The sequence below is a fragment of the Pygoscelis adeliae genome, unplaced genomic scaffold (genome assembly GCF_000699105.1).
Source record: "Pygoscelis adeliae isolate BGI_AS28 unplaced genomic scaffold, ASM69910v1 Scaffold130, whole genome shotgun sequence".
Classification (NCBI taxonomy): domain Eukaryota; kingdom Metazoa; phylum Chordata; class Aves; order Sphenisciformes; family Spheniscidae; genus Pygoscelis; species Pygoscelis adeliae.
The window spans coordinates 4,891,575-4,909,092 of NW_008824031.1; the positions used below are offsets into that span (position 1 = coordinate 4,891,575).

Genomic DNA, 17,518 nt, shown 5'->3' on the forward strand with positions numbered 1-17,518 from the left:
CTCTCCTGGAAGGGTGCCTACGCCTGCGGGCAGGGCGGGCACACTCCAGCTTCCCTTCTTTGGGCTACCGATAATGCCAAAGTGGGCATCTGCCCTGCACTGTGGAAACAGCTAGCCTTCGATCCGCATGTAATTCTTCCCAAATACAGTCTTTGTAACATTGCACAGCAATTTGAAAGCACTAAGAGGAAGTGATTCCATGTCTTTATACGGAATTACAAATTGTTGTAAATAAAATGAAACACAAAGTACTGATTTGTGGGCTGCCAGTAACTCTCCAGATGTGTGTGGAAACACCTCTTTGCTAGATCAGGGATATTAAAAAAGAGGCAGGGAAGAAAGAAAAAGAAGGTGTAAAGAAGAGACACGGTAATTGCTACTCGTGGAATTATGAATATGTAGAATGAAGAGATACAGAAAAGCTGTTTTAAATAACTGCTTTGACAAAAACGAGGCTGTATGAACATCAAATGCTAGCTGAAAAGAGACAGGCGTCTTTATGACAAGCTGGAGATAACCCCTAAAGGAAATGGCTTAAGAAACAAGATTGTCATTTTGAAATGGGGAAAGGATCATATCAGGGTTTTGGTTGGTTGGTTGTTTTTTTTTTTGAGACTCTGTGCTCTTTCAAAATTTATTCTAGTGTCTCACTGTTAGTTTTTCCGAATATGCGAACTGAATCCCCTTTGCTGAAAAATTAGTCCATTTTTCTCTTCCCATCCTTTGCAGACATGGTAAAAGAGACCCTTTCCTTTTTCTTATTTGAAGATTGATGCCACGCTTTTTTTCTCCTCCTGTTCTCTAAAATTCATTCATTACATCTCTTCTCACAGAACAATATCTAGATAGATAATTGTTCTTGCTAGTCAGCACATTATCTGTTGGTCCAACATGCAAAAACCAGAAGGAGCTATTCCAGCTGTGACTGAAGCAGATACTGATAAATGGACGATTACTTCACATTTTGCATGGCATCCTTTTCATTACATACCCTGCTAATGCATCTGCCTGTTCTACAACAGCATAATGCTGTTGACTCACATTCAGTTTGTATGCAAAAGTAATCTGATCTTTCTGTGCAGATCTGCTCTCTTGCCTGCTCTCCTCTGTTCTGTATTTGTACAACTGGGTTCTGCTGTTCAAGTGTGCAACCTCCTATTTGTCTCTATTGAATTGCCCCTTTTTTCCATACCATGCCACTATTTCTCAAGACAATCTGCTAATCCTGCAGCTTCACGCCACCTACAAATTATACATGCTGTTTTATCATCCATGCTATTAAAAAATATATTCAAACAAACATAATATTCAGTGTACAGCCTTCTAGTCAGTTTTGATCCCAACCAGCCTGAGCTCTGCTTTGCCTGCAATGTTGTCAGGCTTTGCACAGCATCTTGGATTTCTTCTGTTCCTGTCCTTCACCTCAAATACTAATTTTTCCAAAACTGGGCATGTGATATGAACTGATGCCTCGGTTGCGTATCCAGCAGCACATGGCTTTTGCAAGAGCATACAGAGCAGTAAGTGTTTTAAAGTCTTTAGCCCTTCACATTTACATGTGTTTGTATCACTAAAATATCCTCCACTGGACACACTTTACACACTGTTCGTTTTCAGTTGAATCATCTCTAAACATTTCCAGGCTGACTAATCTGTTCCCAGGCTTGAAGACAGGTGTTCGACAGATCAACGTTCATTTTCCCCCCTGCATTGGTTATGTTACTCTGTGAGTGCTATGCATACTATTTGTGATTTTTATGTGGTTCTACTAGAATGAGAAAATGCGCTTATTCAGTCAGCCAGTAGCTATTGAAAAAATCAATATACTAGATGCCTCACATCCTTGATGATGTGATTGCTTCTTCCATGTCCAGCAGGGCAATCCCAGCGAGCATTTAAAGACTGTTCATACTGGCTGCTCTGAGGTCCCAAAGTACTGAATAGTAGAGTGACTTACAACGTTATTGGACTGGTTTCCAATTTGTAATTTATGAGTTTCTTAAATTTATTATTCTAGCCACTAACTTTTCAGTTTATCCTCTCCATATGGGCTCTGAAGGTAAGTATATGATTCCACAGGTGTTGCGTTCATTCTTCTCCATTTTTCCAGTACCTTGCCTGTTCTCTGTGAGGTCCTGAAAATAAGTACTAATGGTCTTGAGATTATGCTAACCAGTTGTTTTTACAGTTACAATGAGGTTCATCATACTCAGATACTTTGAAAATATCTAACTCCTAACTATTTTCTAATCTATTCCCTCCCTACTGAAAGCAGAGGTCTTATCCTTTCATTACTGGCACTAACTGGGTTAGTCATCAGATTGTAGTAGGACTTCTAATGAAGACTTATTAAAAAGAAAAAAAAAAGTTTTTTTTTTAAACACTTCAGCTTTAACAGTGTCCTCTCTCCTCTCCCTCCTCTCCGTGTAGAAGACCAATATTGTCTTTGGCCCTTCTTTTATTACTGTACTTGTCACTTGCATTTATGTTTAGGTTTTGTTTGTGTGTCTCCTTGGTCCTCCAACACAGTTTCTACTTTCTGCATTCCTCTTCCTTGTAGGAACGGTTTAACCAAGTTTGCGTCTTGCTGCCATTTCTATCTTTCCTCTGGGCTGGCAGAGTTTGTGCCCTTCGTATCTTTTAAGAAATTACCGCATCTCATCTTTTCTACAACTTCCAATCTTCCCTGACAGAGCTTTGGACTTCTGCAGTTTCCTTCCCTGAAGTCCATTATTTTCATTTTGTTGCTCTTTTCCCTTCCTATCTTAAGGATCACACCTCCCTGATTCCATAGTCATTCCTACACGAGGTGCATTCCCATTCTCAGCAAGTTCTTTCCGCCTCTCCAGAATAAAATCTGGAAGAAAATCCCCTCTAGGTGCTTATCTATTTCCTGTATCAGAAGAATTTTGAGAACTTGCTGGTTAACCAGTGTACTTGCAATTCCTTTCCCAAAAGACACTGGAATATTTAAAATCTCACATCCTCAGAAATTCCTGCGATTTGACTGATTCTGCTAGTTATTAAAAAAGAAAAAAAAAATCCATTCATTTGATCTTTCTGGAAGGATGGGCAACAGTATAACCCTGCCACCATTAATATTCTTTTTTTCATCTATAATTATTATGCATTATCTTTGTAACTTCCCAGTCTGAACCTAACTGTATAGCTACAAATCCTCAGCATATATGGCACCATGTTCCATATATAAAAAAATTCCACCACTTTGGCATTACACATCCTTTCTGAATAAGTTCTGTCCTTTTACTTTAAAATTCCATTCATTTGATGAACATCCTCAAAATCTCTATTGCATTACTGAAATAATAATTGTGGTAATTATTAAAACTAGCAACTACTTTTATTTATTCCTCACCCCTGTTGCTTTAGCTTACAATACACCAGTTCAGCACGGAGGACTATAAGTATAAAAAAGCATATAATGTTTCCACATGTTCCCCATTGACCCAGTAGGTCATTTTGTTCCACAGACCTGCTCCAAAAGCTGATCTGTTCCAAGGGAGAAAAAAACCCTCTTAGGTGTGACACCCCTCTCCTACGAGACTCTATGCACCACAAGCAGCCCCATATTCTATTAGCACTATATTTTGCATTAACCCAAATTATAAAGTAAGAAATACTCACTTAAAGAATTCATCATTTCAGAATATCTGAACCTTTGATGCTAAATGCAAAGACTTTGTGGCTCTGTAACTGTGTGTCAGGTATACCCGAAGCCCAGGAATATGCCAATAGTTCTACAAGGGCCTTCATCCCTCACATGAGAAACATATTAAGTTAACATGCAGCCAGTCTTCTAGGACTTCCTTCTTTTACTAAACTGTGTGTTGTAGTGATACTCAAGCACTGCCCGACAGCTAAATTTTAGAAAATTTGAATGTTTCTTCCCAGCGTGTTGCTACTGCCATCCCATCTTCTAGGCTCTAAAAACATGTCCTTTCTGGCTGCTTTCAAACATATCACTGCATCTACTTGACTTGAAACATGGGTGAAAACCCTCCTTGCTTACTGCTTATACTAAACCAGACTCTTCTCTGAACTTCTACCACGGCTTCCTATTTTATCTTGAGGACTCAAGAATTTGAAGCTTCTTGTACTCAGCTTTTGTAACAATCTGTCTAGTTCTGCACACGCTGTGGAATGAGTACAAAGCTTTAGAGTACGCTGGGAAAAGCAGCTCCTTCCAAACTGGCAGAAGAGAAGTCCCATGGAAACAAACCATCCTGATTTTGTTACGTTTTTCTTCTTTCTTCTTGCATTCCTTCCACCTCATTTAATTGTTATATATTGTATCAAAATACATTGTAAGTACTTAATGACAGATACTGTCACCCTTTTTGTGTTTGCCCAGTAACTTGGTGCAAATGAAACTGATTCTGGTAAGGAGATTTGGCCCAGTAGCTGCCTAAATAAATGATAATTCCATGGAACTGGTACTTTAAATTTAAAGAGATGAGAAGCAGCTCTAGTGTGACAGAAAGGGCAGTGTGTGATTTCTTCCTTGTCTCCCACTTATGTTGTAATTTATTATTTATACTTGAAGCTAGCAGGAATATTAAATCCGAGTCTTTCTGGATTGAAATAAGAGGACAGATTGTAATAAAAATGGCATAACAGAAGTTCTGTATTTTTCCCTGAAATATGAATAGTCATGTTTCATAAGAAAAAGTTGGCAATCCAAGTGTTTGTTAATAACAAGAATGGTAAGAACTTGTAAGAGGAAAGATACTTACCAAAAACATGGAATCCTAAAGTACAGGTGTAAGTGGCCCATTCAAGATCTCTAGTTGTTTCAACACTCACGACTTGTTTACAAGCAGAGGGGATCCCTACAAAAGAAAAAAAACAACCACATGATAATGTTTTTAATTCTCAAATTGTATAGATTTTTGATTGCACCAGATGAATTAAAACATATGGTCTATCTTGGCAGTTATATGGTCTCATTTAAATTTTAAATCTGCATTAGACTGCCTGAACTTTGCACAAAAGGACTAAATGTAATTCTTACTCACAGTATAAGATTTCATAGTCTCCTGAATTAGACACAAGATACTGTGAATTAACAGACCAATCCAGATGAGTAATGAAGCTGGAATGACCCTACAAAGAGAAAAATATTGTATTAACTGCACTAACAGTATCTCTCAATGTGACAGTATTAATGCAATGCTGCAAAACATACTGAAGTTGTTAACATTGAACCAGGAGAAAAGAAGGTTACTTACTGAACATTTGCCAATTCTAGTGTACTTTCTTCCATTTTCACTTACTCCATATATATAAATACAGTTGTCATGGGAACCTATTGCCAAGAAGTTTCCATCTATAAACACAAAAGTGAAGAGTAATTATTCCTGTAAGAAAGAACTTAGGCTAATTTTGAAAAGTTAGTGTGTCCCAGACAAGAGGAACTGTTCTTAAAGGCCTTGATACCGAGAAATGAAAAAATAAAATTCTATTTTTTCTTTTTCAGTTGCATATTGATGCATGTTTCAAGATTACAAAACAGCAAGTTTATACAGCAAATATTACTGTTAAAAACACATGACGCTTCTGGAAGCAGCTACAGTCCATTTAGGGCTAACCTGATTGCAACAACCTGCACACTCAAGTCATATTTGTTTTTTTCCTCCCCAGTAAAACCATATTGAGCATGTGAGGGAGGGAGGGAGGGAAAATAAAACTAGAGCTCAAGACACCACCCATTCAGTGTCGCCAATGTTTCACGGCATATTTATTTTCAACTTCAGTATGGCAAGTGGGGAATTATTTTAAAACAAACCACCGCCAAATTTAATAATAAAATTCAACACTTTTTTTTAACCAGTAAATAATCGCTCTCAAACCTGGTGAGTAACGCATTACAGACAGCTGTTCGTTTCCATCTGTGTGTACAGTGACCAAGTCTTTTGTTTCTGTGTCAAACACAAACCACCTGTTGTAAATACAGAAAGAGGCCAATAAATCATTCCATAAGGAATTCAAGTCTACTGTAATCTTGACCAACTTTTCTTCTGTCAAAATAGCATAAGTTTTACACCAGCAAAAGAAAAACAGCAACTGCTACTCAATTTGGTTTATTTTTACTTTAACAGAAGGATAGTTTCTTTCCCATGTTTTTTAACCATAAAAATGATAAGACATTGACCCTGATATCAGTCTTCAGATTTTAGTCTGTTTTACTGTGTCATGCATTAGAATAAAGTAAGCATTACATATAATGACCCTTCTCCTTTAATGACCCTCCCCTATGCTATGTTCACGTTTAAATTGATGCCTACATTAAACCCTAGAGCAAAGGAAAACACAAGCAAGAATCAGGACTATTCTCTTTTGATAGAAGAATTAGCTTTATTTATTAATTTATTTTTAAGTTAATTAATGTAATTTTTTAAATAAATTTAATTGATTAATTTCAATGAACCAAAATTTAATTTGTGGAAACATGTAGAAGGGACAAAGATAAAATTTGCATTTCAATACTTGCATCAAATTATTAAAGACAAAGTAAAGACTCCTCTCAAAGCTTCTCCTTTTGATTTACTTTATTTAGTAAATAAAGTAAATTTAGTAACTAGAGTAAATCCTTTATTTAGGATTGATATACAATCCTAAATATTCTTGGCTCATAACCTGTAAGCGTTCTATTATGTTCTCAGTTAAGTGGAACTGTTTTCAATACTAACAGCAAAGTCTGCCCTCAAGTGTCATTAAAGGAGAGGATGAAGTTACGGCGAAGGCACTCCCTCCTATGACAGGCAACCAAGGTTAAACCCAGGGTCTGCTGTTGACCCACTATGTGACCAAGGGCTCAGTCTGCCCTGTAAAACGGAGATACTACTCTTCACCCCCGTTTTGTCTGTCTTGTTTATGCCTTACACTCTTCAGGAAGAACAAGGCTCTTAATATGCATTTTTACACTATGTCTAGCACAGTGGAACATTTGCCAAATTTTTGTTAAAGCCTCTGGTTGTCACTGTATTGGAAAGAATAAACCACTTGCTAAATTTTCCAACGAGCAACTTTTTTCTATGTGATTTCCTCTATGCTGCCCTACAGGCCTCAGAGATCTCCATACGCATCTGCAAAGTTAACTCATTATCTCGAACTCCTCCTTTAGCCTCTCCTTTGCTGCGATGGTCACAAAGACTTAACATTTAGGTCACTGGTACGGCGACAGCACCTCCCACACACGGTCTCACTGCTAACCTAGACTTCCTGCCCTGCCCAAATCCATCTCCTCCCACTGATCTTCGACCGCTGCTCTCCCAGGGCAGAAACCATCTCTTCGTTCTGTGTTCATGTAACACTCAGCAAACACGGGGTACTGGTCCAAGACTAGGGTTTCTAGGCACTAAGGCAGTACAAATAAATTCCACTCTGAAATTCAGTAGAAATCAATAGGAGATGAATATATGTCATGCATACATCTCCAAAACAAGAACGTGAACTTGGACGTGAGCTGGAAAAAATCATGTAGTGTTTGTTGGTGCCCAAAGTGTAGCTCTGCACATCTTACCTTCCGGTCAGCGTCCCTACTGCAACAACAGATGCTGAAGGATGAAAACCTGAAGACTGTGCTGGATCCTAAAATGTTTCAGAAGGAAGCACACTTTTTTACTAGTCCAAGTTATAACAAAAACACAGTTCAATTATCTGCCTCAGGAACAGAGTAAGTCTCTCTTTGTGGATTTTTTGTGGTTTTTTTTTTTTTTAATACAAACTTGAGGGGAAAAAAGCATTTTTAACTGTTTGAAATATTACCCAACAGATTTTTTTCCCCTCTATACAAGGCCACTGTTTTCTTTTCTTCACTCCTAAAAATAACTTGGCAAGTGATTTCATAACAATAACATTGGCAAAGGCAGCTTCTCAACAAATCACAAACAAGTAAGAGATAAAAATAACTTATTAAATTAGAGCTGACCTAAGAATTAAGTATCAAAGCTGCAGTTTACCTCCTGTCTAAAGGACAAGCAAGTACCCTATTCAACAAAGGTATGTATCACTTTGCATGGAGGGGTAAAGCCTAACTTCTACACACACCAACACCTTTTTCAGCACCTGCCAGTTGCAGCTTAGTGGGAGATTAAGGGCATAAACCGGGTTTCTTATTTTGATATGCGATTTTCAAACATTTTACTTTGTATAGTGTATTATTATGGAGACAGGTAGAATTGCAGTGTTTTTCTTGCAATTTAAACATATGCCTAAAAAACAAGGTAAGCATTTTCTTTCTAGTACTTGTTCAGTTACAAAGAATGAACTCCAGAACTCTTCAGGTTATAGCAGAAAGTACCAAAGTAAATAGCGTATTTTTCCTGATACCTGCCAAAAATAATTCTAAAATGTAAGCAAAAAATAATCCAGTAACATATCTCACAGAAATGCTTATGTCCTTGATTTTCTATATTCTAAAATAGTATCACATTGTAGCCATTTTAGTAAACCTGTTCACATTTTTAGCAATTTGTAATTACTAGCCCTAGAGGCTAGGTGTAAGGGATATTCTCCTTAATTTTAAACAAGTGACTGATTTCAAAGATGTTACTAACTCTAAAGAAATTTCAGAGAATTGTTGAGATCCAGGATTTCTATACGCATGTTCTAAATCACTACAGTAGTCCAGAAAGGAAAATTTGCTATTTTTTTTTGAAGTATAATTTCATAGTAAATGCTAAAATATTCTCTTGAATAAACCAGAGGTTTGAACAACGAATTTAATCTGAGCAGTAACTTGTACTCATAACTACGTTAAAAAGCTTTTACATAGATCTCTATGACAAAAATAGGTTAACATGAAATGATTTATTTACTCTGGATAATCAGTCACTGACTTATGAAACATAGTCTCAGACATTTCAAGTGGTTAATAAGGAGATTATTGTCAAGACTGATAATAGAAATCTTGTCTTAAGGAAGCGGTGTGTACTTGGAGGGGAAAAGAAATAAACCTAAGCCTAGTTTAATAGTCCTACTGCTGTTGCCATCAACCTTTTCAAAAGAATCAAGGTAAATAAAGCAGTTTCTTAAATGTTTCAATAACAACAGTTTCTTAGAGAGTGTCTTATATTTGCAAAACCACAACTAAATATTAAATGAAGTTCACTAAGTCATAATCAGCTACAGTCCAGTTCTGTTTTTCAGAGGACACAAAGGATAAAACAGTGGAAACGATGTCCTTTTTTGAGTTGATGATTACTTAAGTAACTTTATTTCTGACATAGCAGCTTATCTGATTAATAGATTTGTTCCTGTTCCCCATATTGTACTTATCTCCACTAACGATGTTTCACTATCAACCCAAACTTCTAAATGCTCTTTTCTTTAGACGGCAAGAGAGCAAAGTGCCAAATTTTGCACTGCTCTTCATGACCATAGGCCCTCCTCAGTATATCGTTCCTGTAATGAGAAATAGATCAGAAGTACTAACTTCTTATTCTCCCAGAGTTTTTGAAAGTATGCAAGTATACAAAAACGTACACCTTTACACTGAGCAGACTAAAGGATCACATTAGTACCTGCGATTGAATTACATGATCAGTTTTTTCTGACAAAAAATAAATCTATTAGGAAAGCATAAAAAATGGTATCAATGATTTTACTTTCCACTTCAGGATATTTATAAATAAGACTTGCACAAAACTAGTCATGCACCATTTCTAAATAATCAAATTAAGTCTCCACAAAAAAACTATGATAAAGACCAGAAAGGTCTATGTAAAAGTTTCCAGTTGTGTCATTGTTTGAGTCGCTCTGAACTGCATGTGAAGGAATTGCTGCAATCAAATGTGTTCATAATCCATACAGTACAATACAGTACACTGCTACTGCTGTATTGCAAAACAAAAAAGGGCACCAGTTTATCTTTTTTTAGAGAGTCTACCAGGACAGATCTTGGAAAATTTGGTTTATAACTGCTCACTGATTTTTAAAAATACGTTTTATCACTGAAGTTCATAGCCTAAGCATGCTGGTATTTATTTTATCTTGCATTTGGCATCTTGGTAAAAGTTCAAGAGATTTTCAAGCACATTAAGATTTTGGTGCGTCTCAAGATTTGACCATTCCCCTAAGGCCCAACTATTCCTAAAGGCTGAAGGGGAGATAGCTTATTTTTAAATCCAAATTGTATTAACATATCGTAAACCCTAAAATGATCAAGAGGTAGGAAAATGCAATTATCTGCCTGCCTCTCAGGCTAGATATTAGTATTACTAATATCTTAGTACTACTGATTCTCCCCCCCCCCTTTTTTTTTTACATTAAAAAAACTACTTTTATTTTCCTTTCTTTTAAGTTCTTCTACTACAAGCCAATCTGTCTTTAGAACCTAGGCACTGAACTGCGAAAATACGGCTGCATCTCTGGGGCACTAACTGTTGATTTGGTCTCTCCAATTAATTTAGAAGCTTCCCATGTCAAAAAAAATATGGACCTTAGAACACATGACCTTGGTTAGACAGAATAAATTCCAATTTCCACATTCAGCAAGCAAGCATGATTTAACAAGCGCATACAACTGTAGTGGGATACTACGAGACAGTTTGGCAAACGCTATACTGTTAAGACTGCTTCAGCCTGGTGCCACAGCATAGAATTATTGCAGATGCATTGTATTCAATAAGTGTTTTCAATACTAGCTTTAAGGTAAAGCATTATGTAGGCCTGAAAATGAACAATCTTTTTATGAAAAAAAAGTTGCATGTAAACTAATAAAGGATTGTTTACTATATCACACAGAAAGCACTTTTGTCAGCGACATGAGGGTCATCTATAGGTTATGGGCAACAATTTGATCTGCAAACCTGTGTATTGGATATATATCTACACTGTTTTCTTTTCCCTGAAGTAATTTTTGAACTTTTCCACTGTACAGTGGGCAGATAAGAAAGACTGAGAAGTAACTTCTTTACTGTGATCAGTATGTGTATCGCCAAAAAAGCATACTCTCACACCTATTAAAAAAATATGTAAAGAGAAGACTGAAAAAAATGTGATAGTGGCATCTCAAAATAGAGAGATAAAAGCATCACTGCTGTCTCTAGGAGATAAGCCAATGTCTTTTTATGGGTAAATATTTAGAAAAGCGATCAGGTGTCAAAAAATGTATGCTAAAAAATCAGTTCCTAGTGATGTATGTAGTTCATGATCACGTTACCACAAAGCCATTAGGAGTCTGCAGATGCACAACTGAGTGCCTAAGTACAGTATAAAATTGAGCCTCCACTAAGTATTCCTTCAGTACCTAAACATCAAGTTTCATACCAGAGATAGGAAGTGAAATTCTAAAACATTTGTTTATTTGTGAACAGGATGTATAAAAATGCTAATAAATCATAGAAAATAAATGAAGAATGCCAAAGACGTCATCAAAAAATTTTTTTCCTTCTGAATTCCAACTACCATGCTGAGGATAGTAGTAGTAGTAATCCTGATCAGAACTACTTCTAAATGAGAAGTAACTCCTAGCTTTATATTTGTGGTTCTCTTCCTAGTAAAAAAATATGAAATGTCAACAGCACTGTACACTTCCATATGATACAGCATATAAATCCATATAACCTAGGGTTTAAAATTCTTGTTTTTAAGAGTTTTACGTCCATTTTCAGAAAGACAAATTTTATGACTCTCATTTTTTTCCTCAAGTTCATACTTTAAGATATTTTTAATCAATGATCTTATGGAAAACCCAAATTACTTGAGAAGCTCTACAAGAGGAGTAGAGTTGCGTTTAATAAATTTATACCTCTATAATCTTGTTCCAGATAGGATGATGAGTGGTAGCATCCCAGAGGGTAATGTGTTTGTCATGTCCACAAGTGAAGAACTGAGGTTTAGAGGAATGGACTGCAAGTCCCCAAAGCTCATCAGTGTGACCCTACACAAGCAGAAATGTTTCTTGACAAGAAGGACAGTACCATCAAAACTAAACATGTTTAAACAGGATTAAAATGACCAAACTGTATATTAAGGCGTTACAAAAATACGTTGGCTTAGATGGAGGCATATTTATAACATTCTTTATTGCCAAAAGTACTGTAGTAATAAATCAAATAGATGCATATTTATGAAACTTAACTTTAAATAAACAATACCTTTACTGCTATTATACACTTAGAAGTGTTCTTGTAGGGTAACAGCTTACCTGGGTAATTGGGAAAAAATCTCCTGATAGCGTGCCCTGCAGGACGAAGTTTCTAGTGGTTCCTATTAATACAACATCCCCTTTTCCCTCTGCTACTGTTCTTATTGGACCAAACTGCTCTGGAATCTGTGGTCATAACAGACAAACAGATAGATAAGTCAGAGAATTTGTCAGGCGTTGCTATTTTTAAAGACATGCGGCCTAGCAAATGCATTTTAATAAACGTTGCACAGAGGAGAAATGAAATGGATGAATATATAAGCCTGACTTTCAAAAGTTTATAACAACTTGCATCAGCTCAGTAACTGTCTTTATAACACTACAAGAAAAGACATCCTTATCTACAGAACACTCCATTTGTACAGATAAACCAAGTATTTCAACAAACAGAAAAGGTTCCTTCATGCTGTGTTAACTCAATCATAATTTAATTACAGCTGTGGTATCAGACTAAGCATTTCTACTCAGAGATAGTGTCAGGCTTTGTATCGCTAGTACTTTCTTGCAACATATGTTTCTTTAATTGCAGCCTAGGTTCTGAACAAGTCAGTGCAAATCTCCAATATAAAGTTCTAGGGAAGATGTAAAATTTAAAATAACAAGGAATACCACTGTATGAACAAATAAGAGAAAAAGAAGGATGCCATGGTTAGAAACAGCAAAACAAGCATGTACCTTGTGCTGTGTTAAAAACTGAATTACCAAAAGACATGCCATTCCAGTTGCATATATATTTGCAACATTTAATAATACAGTAGAGTTGAAACCCTTCCTCAGAGTTTTATGCTGATCGTTCTCTTACATTCAGAATGTAAACAGTCATGCAGTTCTGTCCAAACAAATTCTGCTTTGATCTTTTAAGTTCCCACATAGCAACTGAATTCATTTTCGGAATTTCTTTTTTAAATAAAAAACAACACTAACCAAGAAATTAATGAAAAAATGTAAGTATGAAAACCCCCAAAAAATCCTCACATCGTTTTGGAAAAGAGGAAAGTACAAAAACATTTTAATATTGTAACAGTCTGAAGTGAAAAATGACCTCACATTATTAATTGCAAAGAAAGGAAGAAATAATATGAAAAAGTATGAATACAAGACTTGTTTTCCAATTACCATAGATATTAAAAAGGAAATATTATGATAATGAATAGGCTATCACAGGAATGACCTGATGACTCAAATGATATTGCATTTTACCATTGATTTGCTTTCCCACAGAATACATATTCATAAGAAAAAAAATTTATTTAAAAAGCTCTGTTCAGAAGACAGCTAAAATTTCATTTTGAGTAGCAGAGTAATTTCAAGATAAGTGATATCACCTCAGTTTTGTGAAGTTTTTGGTAATTTCCATTCCAAGATATCAGCTTTCGGTCTTTTCCACCTCCCGATACTAGCGTGCCATCTCGCAGCATACACAGTGCAAATATTCCACCTTCATGTGCCCCTTGAACTGCATGGCTTATTCTATTGGTACCTGGATAGATGGAGAAAAGACATTATCACGGAAAGCTTACTAGCTCCTTTTTCCCCAGTTGTTTTTTGTTCTCCATTTCTCTACTACCACCTGTCAAGGACTATATATCTAAACAGTGATGGGAATGGAGTGTTGCACCAGAAAGAGACTGAATTAGTACATCTTAAGAACATATTCCCCCATCTCAAAAATGAAAAGTATACATATTCACTTAGCCTAGTTCAAACACAATGTAAAATGGGTTAATTTAAACCTTTCATGGGGGTTTAAGCTAAACTGTTTGACATCACATTTGACCTGCAGTAGCTAGGTTTGACTACGCACCTGATCAACAAAGAAACCATAACTTGTAACCCAGTCACTTGTTATCCTCCAAGGATATTCCACAGCCTCCAGACACCTAACTTGCACCAAAATCTGACTAAGCTAGCGGTCTTTGCTCTTCTGGCAGAAGGTGCTGAATCACTCCCCAAAAGAGCCTGTACCTCTTCATTGATGAACTTGGTTTCTTCAAGCACCTTCTTAGTCTCAAAATACCTTCAAACCAACTACATTAGATTAAATATCTCTAATTTGATGAACCATTACTATTATGAAATGTAAAGCAATGATTACTAGTGGTTCTATTACTGAAATGTGCACCTTGCATCAAAGCTTGGATAACTTTCTCTTTAGCACAACTGAGGGGCTGATGCAAGTTAGGAAGAAACAACTTTTTCCTTTATAAATCCCATTTGCTTCTATCCACATCTATGGATATAATATGTCAGTTGCAAGTGATTTCTATTAAGAGAGGTTTTTGCTAAGGATACTCCAAACTGGTGGAAGCAGCCCCCCCTTGAACATAGAGCTCTGAGTCAAAAGTAATAAAGACACAGAAAGTACGCTGTACTAAGATAGAAAAACAAGAACAACATTTTTGTCTGTCCCAAAAGAACCGGCAGAGGTGAGGAGATCTTGCAGCACACAAAGAATTCCCGGGAAAAAGGGCAGAAGACGCTGATTGCAGTCAAGGCAGAAATTAGTCTACTGGCACGAAGACATACCGGCCCCTGAGCACCGCACTGACCCTGCCATGCCAGCAGCTGCCACTATCTCCCTTCTCTGTTGGCAGTCCAAAATAACAACCAAGAACAGGGAGGAGATGGGACTATGCAATTTCTAAACTCCATTTGGAAGGAAAAGTGTTGAAGTGTCTTGCTTTAAGCTATCATAGGAAAAAGAAAAGGGAAATAAAAGAGGAGCTGAGTTACAAACACCATAACCACCCCTCTACTCAAGAGTAGTGTATTGGCCAAAAGCACAAGGAGGTAATTGGCTGATGGTCCTTGGATGAAAAAAAGTCTACAAAAACAGCTCACTAAGGTTCAACTGTGTAACTGATTCACCATGTTGCTTCCCGGGTCTTATATCCTTTGAGTATCTTGGGAGAAGGCACTGAGTAAATAATAAGAAGCAGCTGTCATCCATACCCCTTCTTCCTTTACTAATAAGGCCTCCTTTAGGGGATTCTCCTTATTCCTATGAACAGCATCTCACGCACTAAGTAAACGTTTAGCATGTTGCTGCTCTTTGCCCTCCAGCAGGCATTGCCTTCTGCTGCCTAAAAAAAAAACCAAGTCTTTTCTTTCTAGAAAATGCCTTTTAAGAAGTTTGTCCTATCTATCTGTCCTTTTGAAATAAAGCTGAGGAATTCAATTAGATCTGCATATATTTAGCTTGACTTCCTAGGAAAACAAAGCTATTTGTTGTCTTTTAAAAGTGTATGTCAATAGGCATAATTTTTGCAAACACTGCAGAGTCACAGTATAGGAGACTGGAGATAATCAAATACATTAACAGTGTTTCTTACTATCAGATTGGTTGAGGAAAAGAACTTTTCCTGCCATTCCTTACGTCAGCAAAAGCCATACGTGCTCGCATAGCTCTATGATTCAACATTTGACCATAGAGAACACATTCTATAGAATTTTGTGCTCTAGCAGTCAGGTATATGTTCTTTAGGTGCTTGTAGAGAAGAATCCAGACATAATCTGCTGGATTGGTCTTGGCAAAGAACTCAAGATAAACAAAATTTATTCTTCTTAAAATGAGGCTACACTCGTGTAAAAATTCAGAGTATTTTATATTAAAATTTCACTATTAACTACAATCTTGTCTTACCTTTTCCCCAAACCAAAATGTTTCCGCTTGAGTCTCCTGTAATAGTATCACCATTTTCAGAAAAAGTCACACACAGGACAAACTTTGGCTTCTCTTGTTTCTGCATGGTTACGAGAAATATATGCTCACAGCAACACACAACCCATTCATTTTAACTGTATGCATTTGAGTAATTTAGTTTAGTCTTACACAGTTCTATTATTGCCTAAATGTCTACACAGGAGTTAAACACATTCCTACAGTCTAAACAGTTAGTCTGTGCAATGGCAAAAGACGCATCAGCTGAGGTTGGTGGCCCAATCCTGCACCCTTTAATTACAAGTTGTGGATAGAGCAAGTGAGAAGGCCTGCCAACTTTTAACACAAGACCAGTAATGCTCTGAGATAAACCAAATTCCCCAACTCCCACATAATCCAAAAGGCTTTAAGTATTTAGAAATGGCCAAAGATGCAAACAAGCTTTATTACTGTAATTTTTAACTCCAAAGTTTCTAGGAGAAAAGTCTTACTAGACAGTTTCACTGCAGTGTAAGAATTAAGAAATCATCTCTTGAAAGAATCCTAAGGTTCAGTAATGGAAACGTTGCTTTGAGACCCTGCATTTAAAATACTGACAGCAACAAAATAGTGAAATATATAAGGGGACAAAAAAATTCACTAGCTAGTAGCTTCCAAGGACATTATTTACAATGTTTTTTGACTACCAGTGTGCATGGCCTCTTTCTCCCTCAAATTAAGAATGTTCTCAACTAGGGCCACCACACTTTCCTATCTGCAACATCCATCGAGAATAACAGAGGCAGAAATATGCCCAAGCAGCTTAGAAGTGAAAAATGAATGAAAAATAAAATGTAACAAAATTTAAATGCATTATCTCAGCATCTTCTCCTTATTTCACACAAAGTGTATAAATTGACATTGCAAAATACTTGTTTTGACTATACTTGCGAACCACGACTCCACAAGCAGTTAACTAGGCCCTACTGGAGTTATCTGCAGTCACTGCAAACATCCCTCATTTGTGCATGCAGCTGCTGTAGACCTTAGTCTATATTTAAGTACAAAACCAAATCAAGACCTTGAAATGAAAATTATATTTACCAAATAGTGGCCAGCTCAATCTGTATTTGAATTACATATGTGTGTGTATCTGAGCAGAACAGAGGAAAAGGGAAGAATATTCATAGTCACATAATTTATGGGGTTTTCCAAGTCTTTCTTCTGACAAAATAAAAAACCCACAGCATATAACACTATTTTTTTTAACCTGAGGTAAGCATAGAGGGCTTTAAGGTAATTTTATTTTGATGGGGGTACAGTATAAAGAATACAGGAAAAGGAATGCAAGGAACAGAATGGTAATTGCATTTCAAAACTTCATCATGGTGACAACCCATGGAAAAGCTCTCAGTGCCATACCATGAATGCTACCTGAATTTCTGTAAAATTTCAATTTTAATAATGATCAATTGTTTTGATTTACTCAACCCTTATTAACCCTTAGTTCTGTACGACAGTACCATTATTATAAACATAAAATTAAGGAAAAACTTTATTTTACCTCAAATAATCCTTGCTTTTTAATAAGGGAATTCCCTTCTAGTGTCCAAAAATAAAGGTGTGATTTTCCACAAGTAACTATTATATTTGTATCAGTAGGGTGAAAATCTGCAGCAAATACAGCCTCATTAGAGCACTTGGAA

General features: G+C 36.5%; 1 protein-coding gene across 7 annotated transcripts in view; it reads right to left on the reverse strand.

Annotated features, from left to right (window-relative positions):
- The window catches only part of EML1 (echinoderm microtubule associated protein like 1), a 131,166-nt gene that overhangs the window by 3,039 nt on the left and 110,609 nt on the right, over positions 1-17,518 (reverse strand). For all 7 annotated transcript variants that reach the window (XM_009328181.1, XM_009328174.1, XM_009328189.1 and 4 more), the window contains 10 exons: positions 17,377-17,511; positions 15,816-15,915; positions 13,498-13,652; positions 12,173-12,298; positions 11,774-11,905; positions 7,544-7,611; positions 5,871-5,959; positions 5,250-5,347; positions 5,037-5,124; positions 4,755-4,850 (listed from right to left, as the gene is read on the reverse strand). In XM_009328181.1, the coding sequence (XP_009326456.1) occupies positions 4,755-4,850; positions 5,037-5,124; positions 5,250-5,347; positions 5,871-5,959; positions 7,544-7,611; positions 11,774-11,905; positions 12,173-12,298; positions 13,498-13,652; positions 15,816-15,915; positions 17,377-17,511 (1,087 nt within the window). The remainder of the gene's footprint in view (positions 1-4,754; positions 4,851-5,036; positions 5,125-5,249; positions 5,348-5,870; positions 5,960-7,543; positions 7,612-11,773; positions 11,906-12,172; positions 12,299-13,497; positions 13,653-15,815; positions 15,916-17,376; positions 17,512-17,518) is intronic.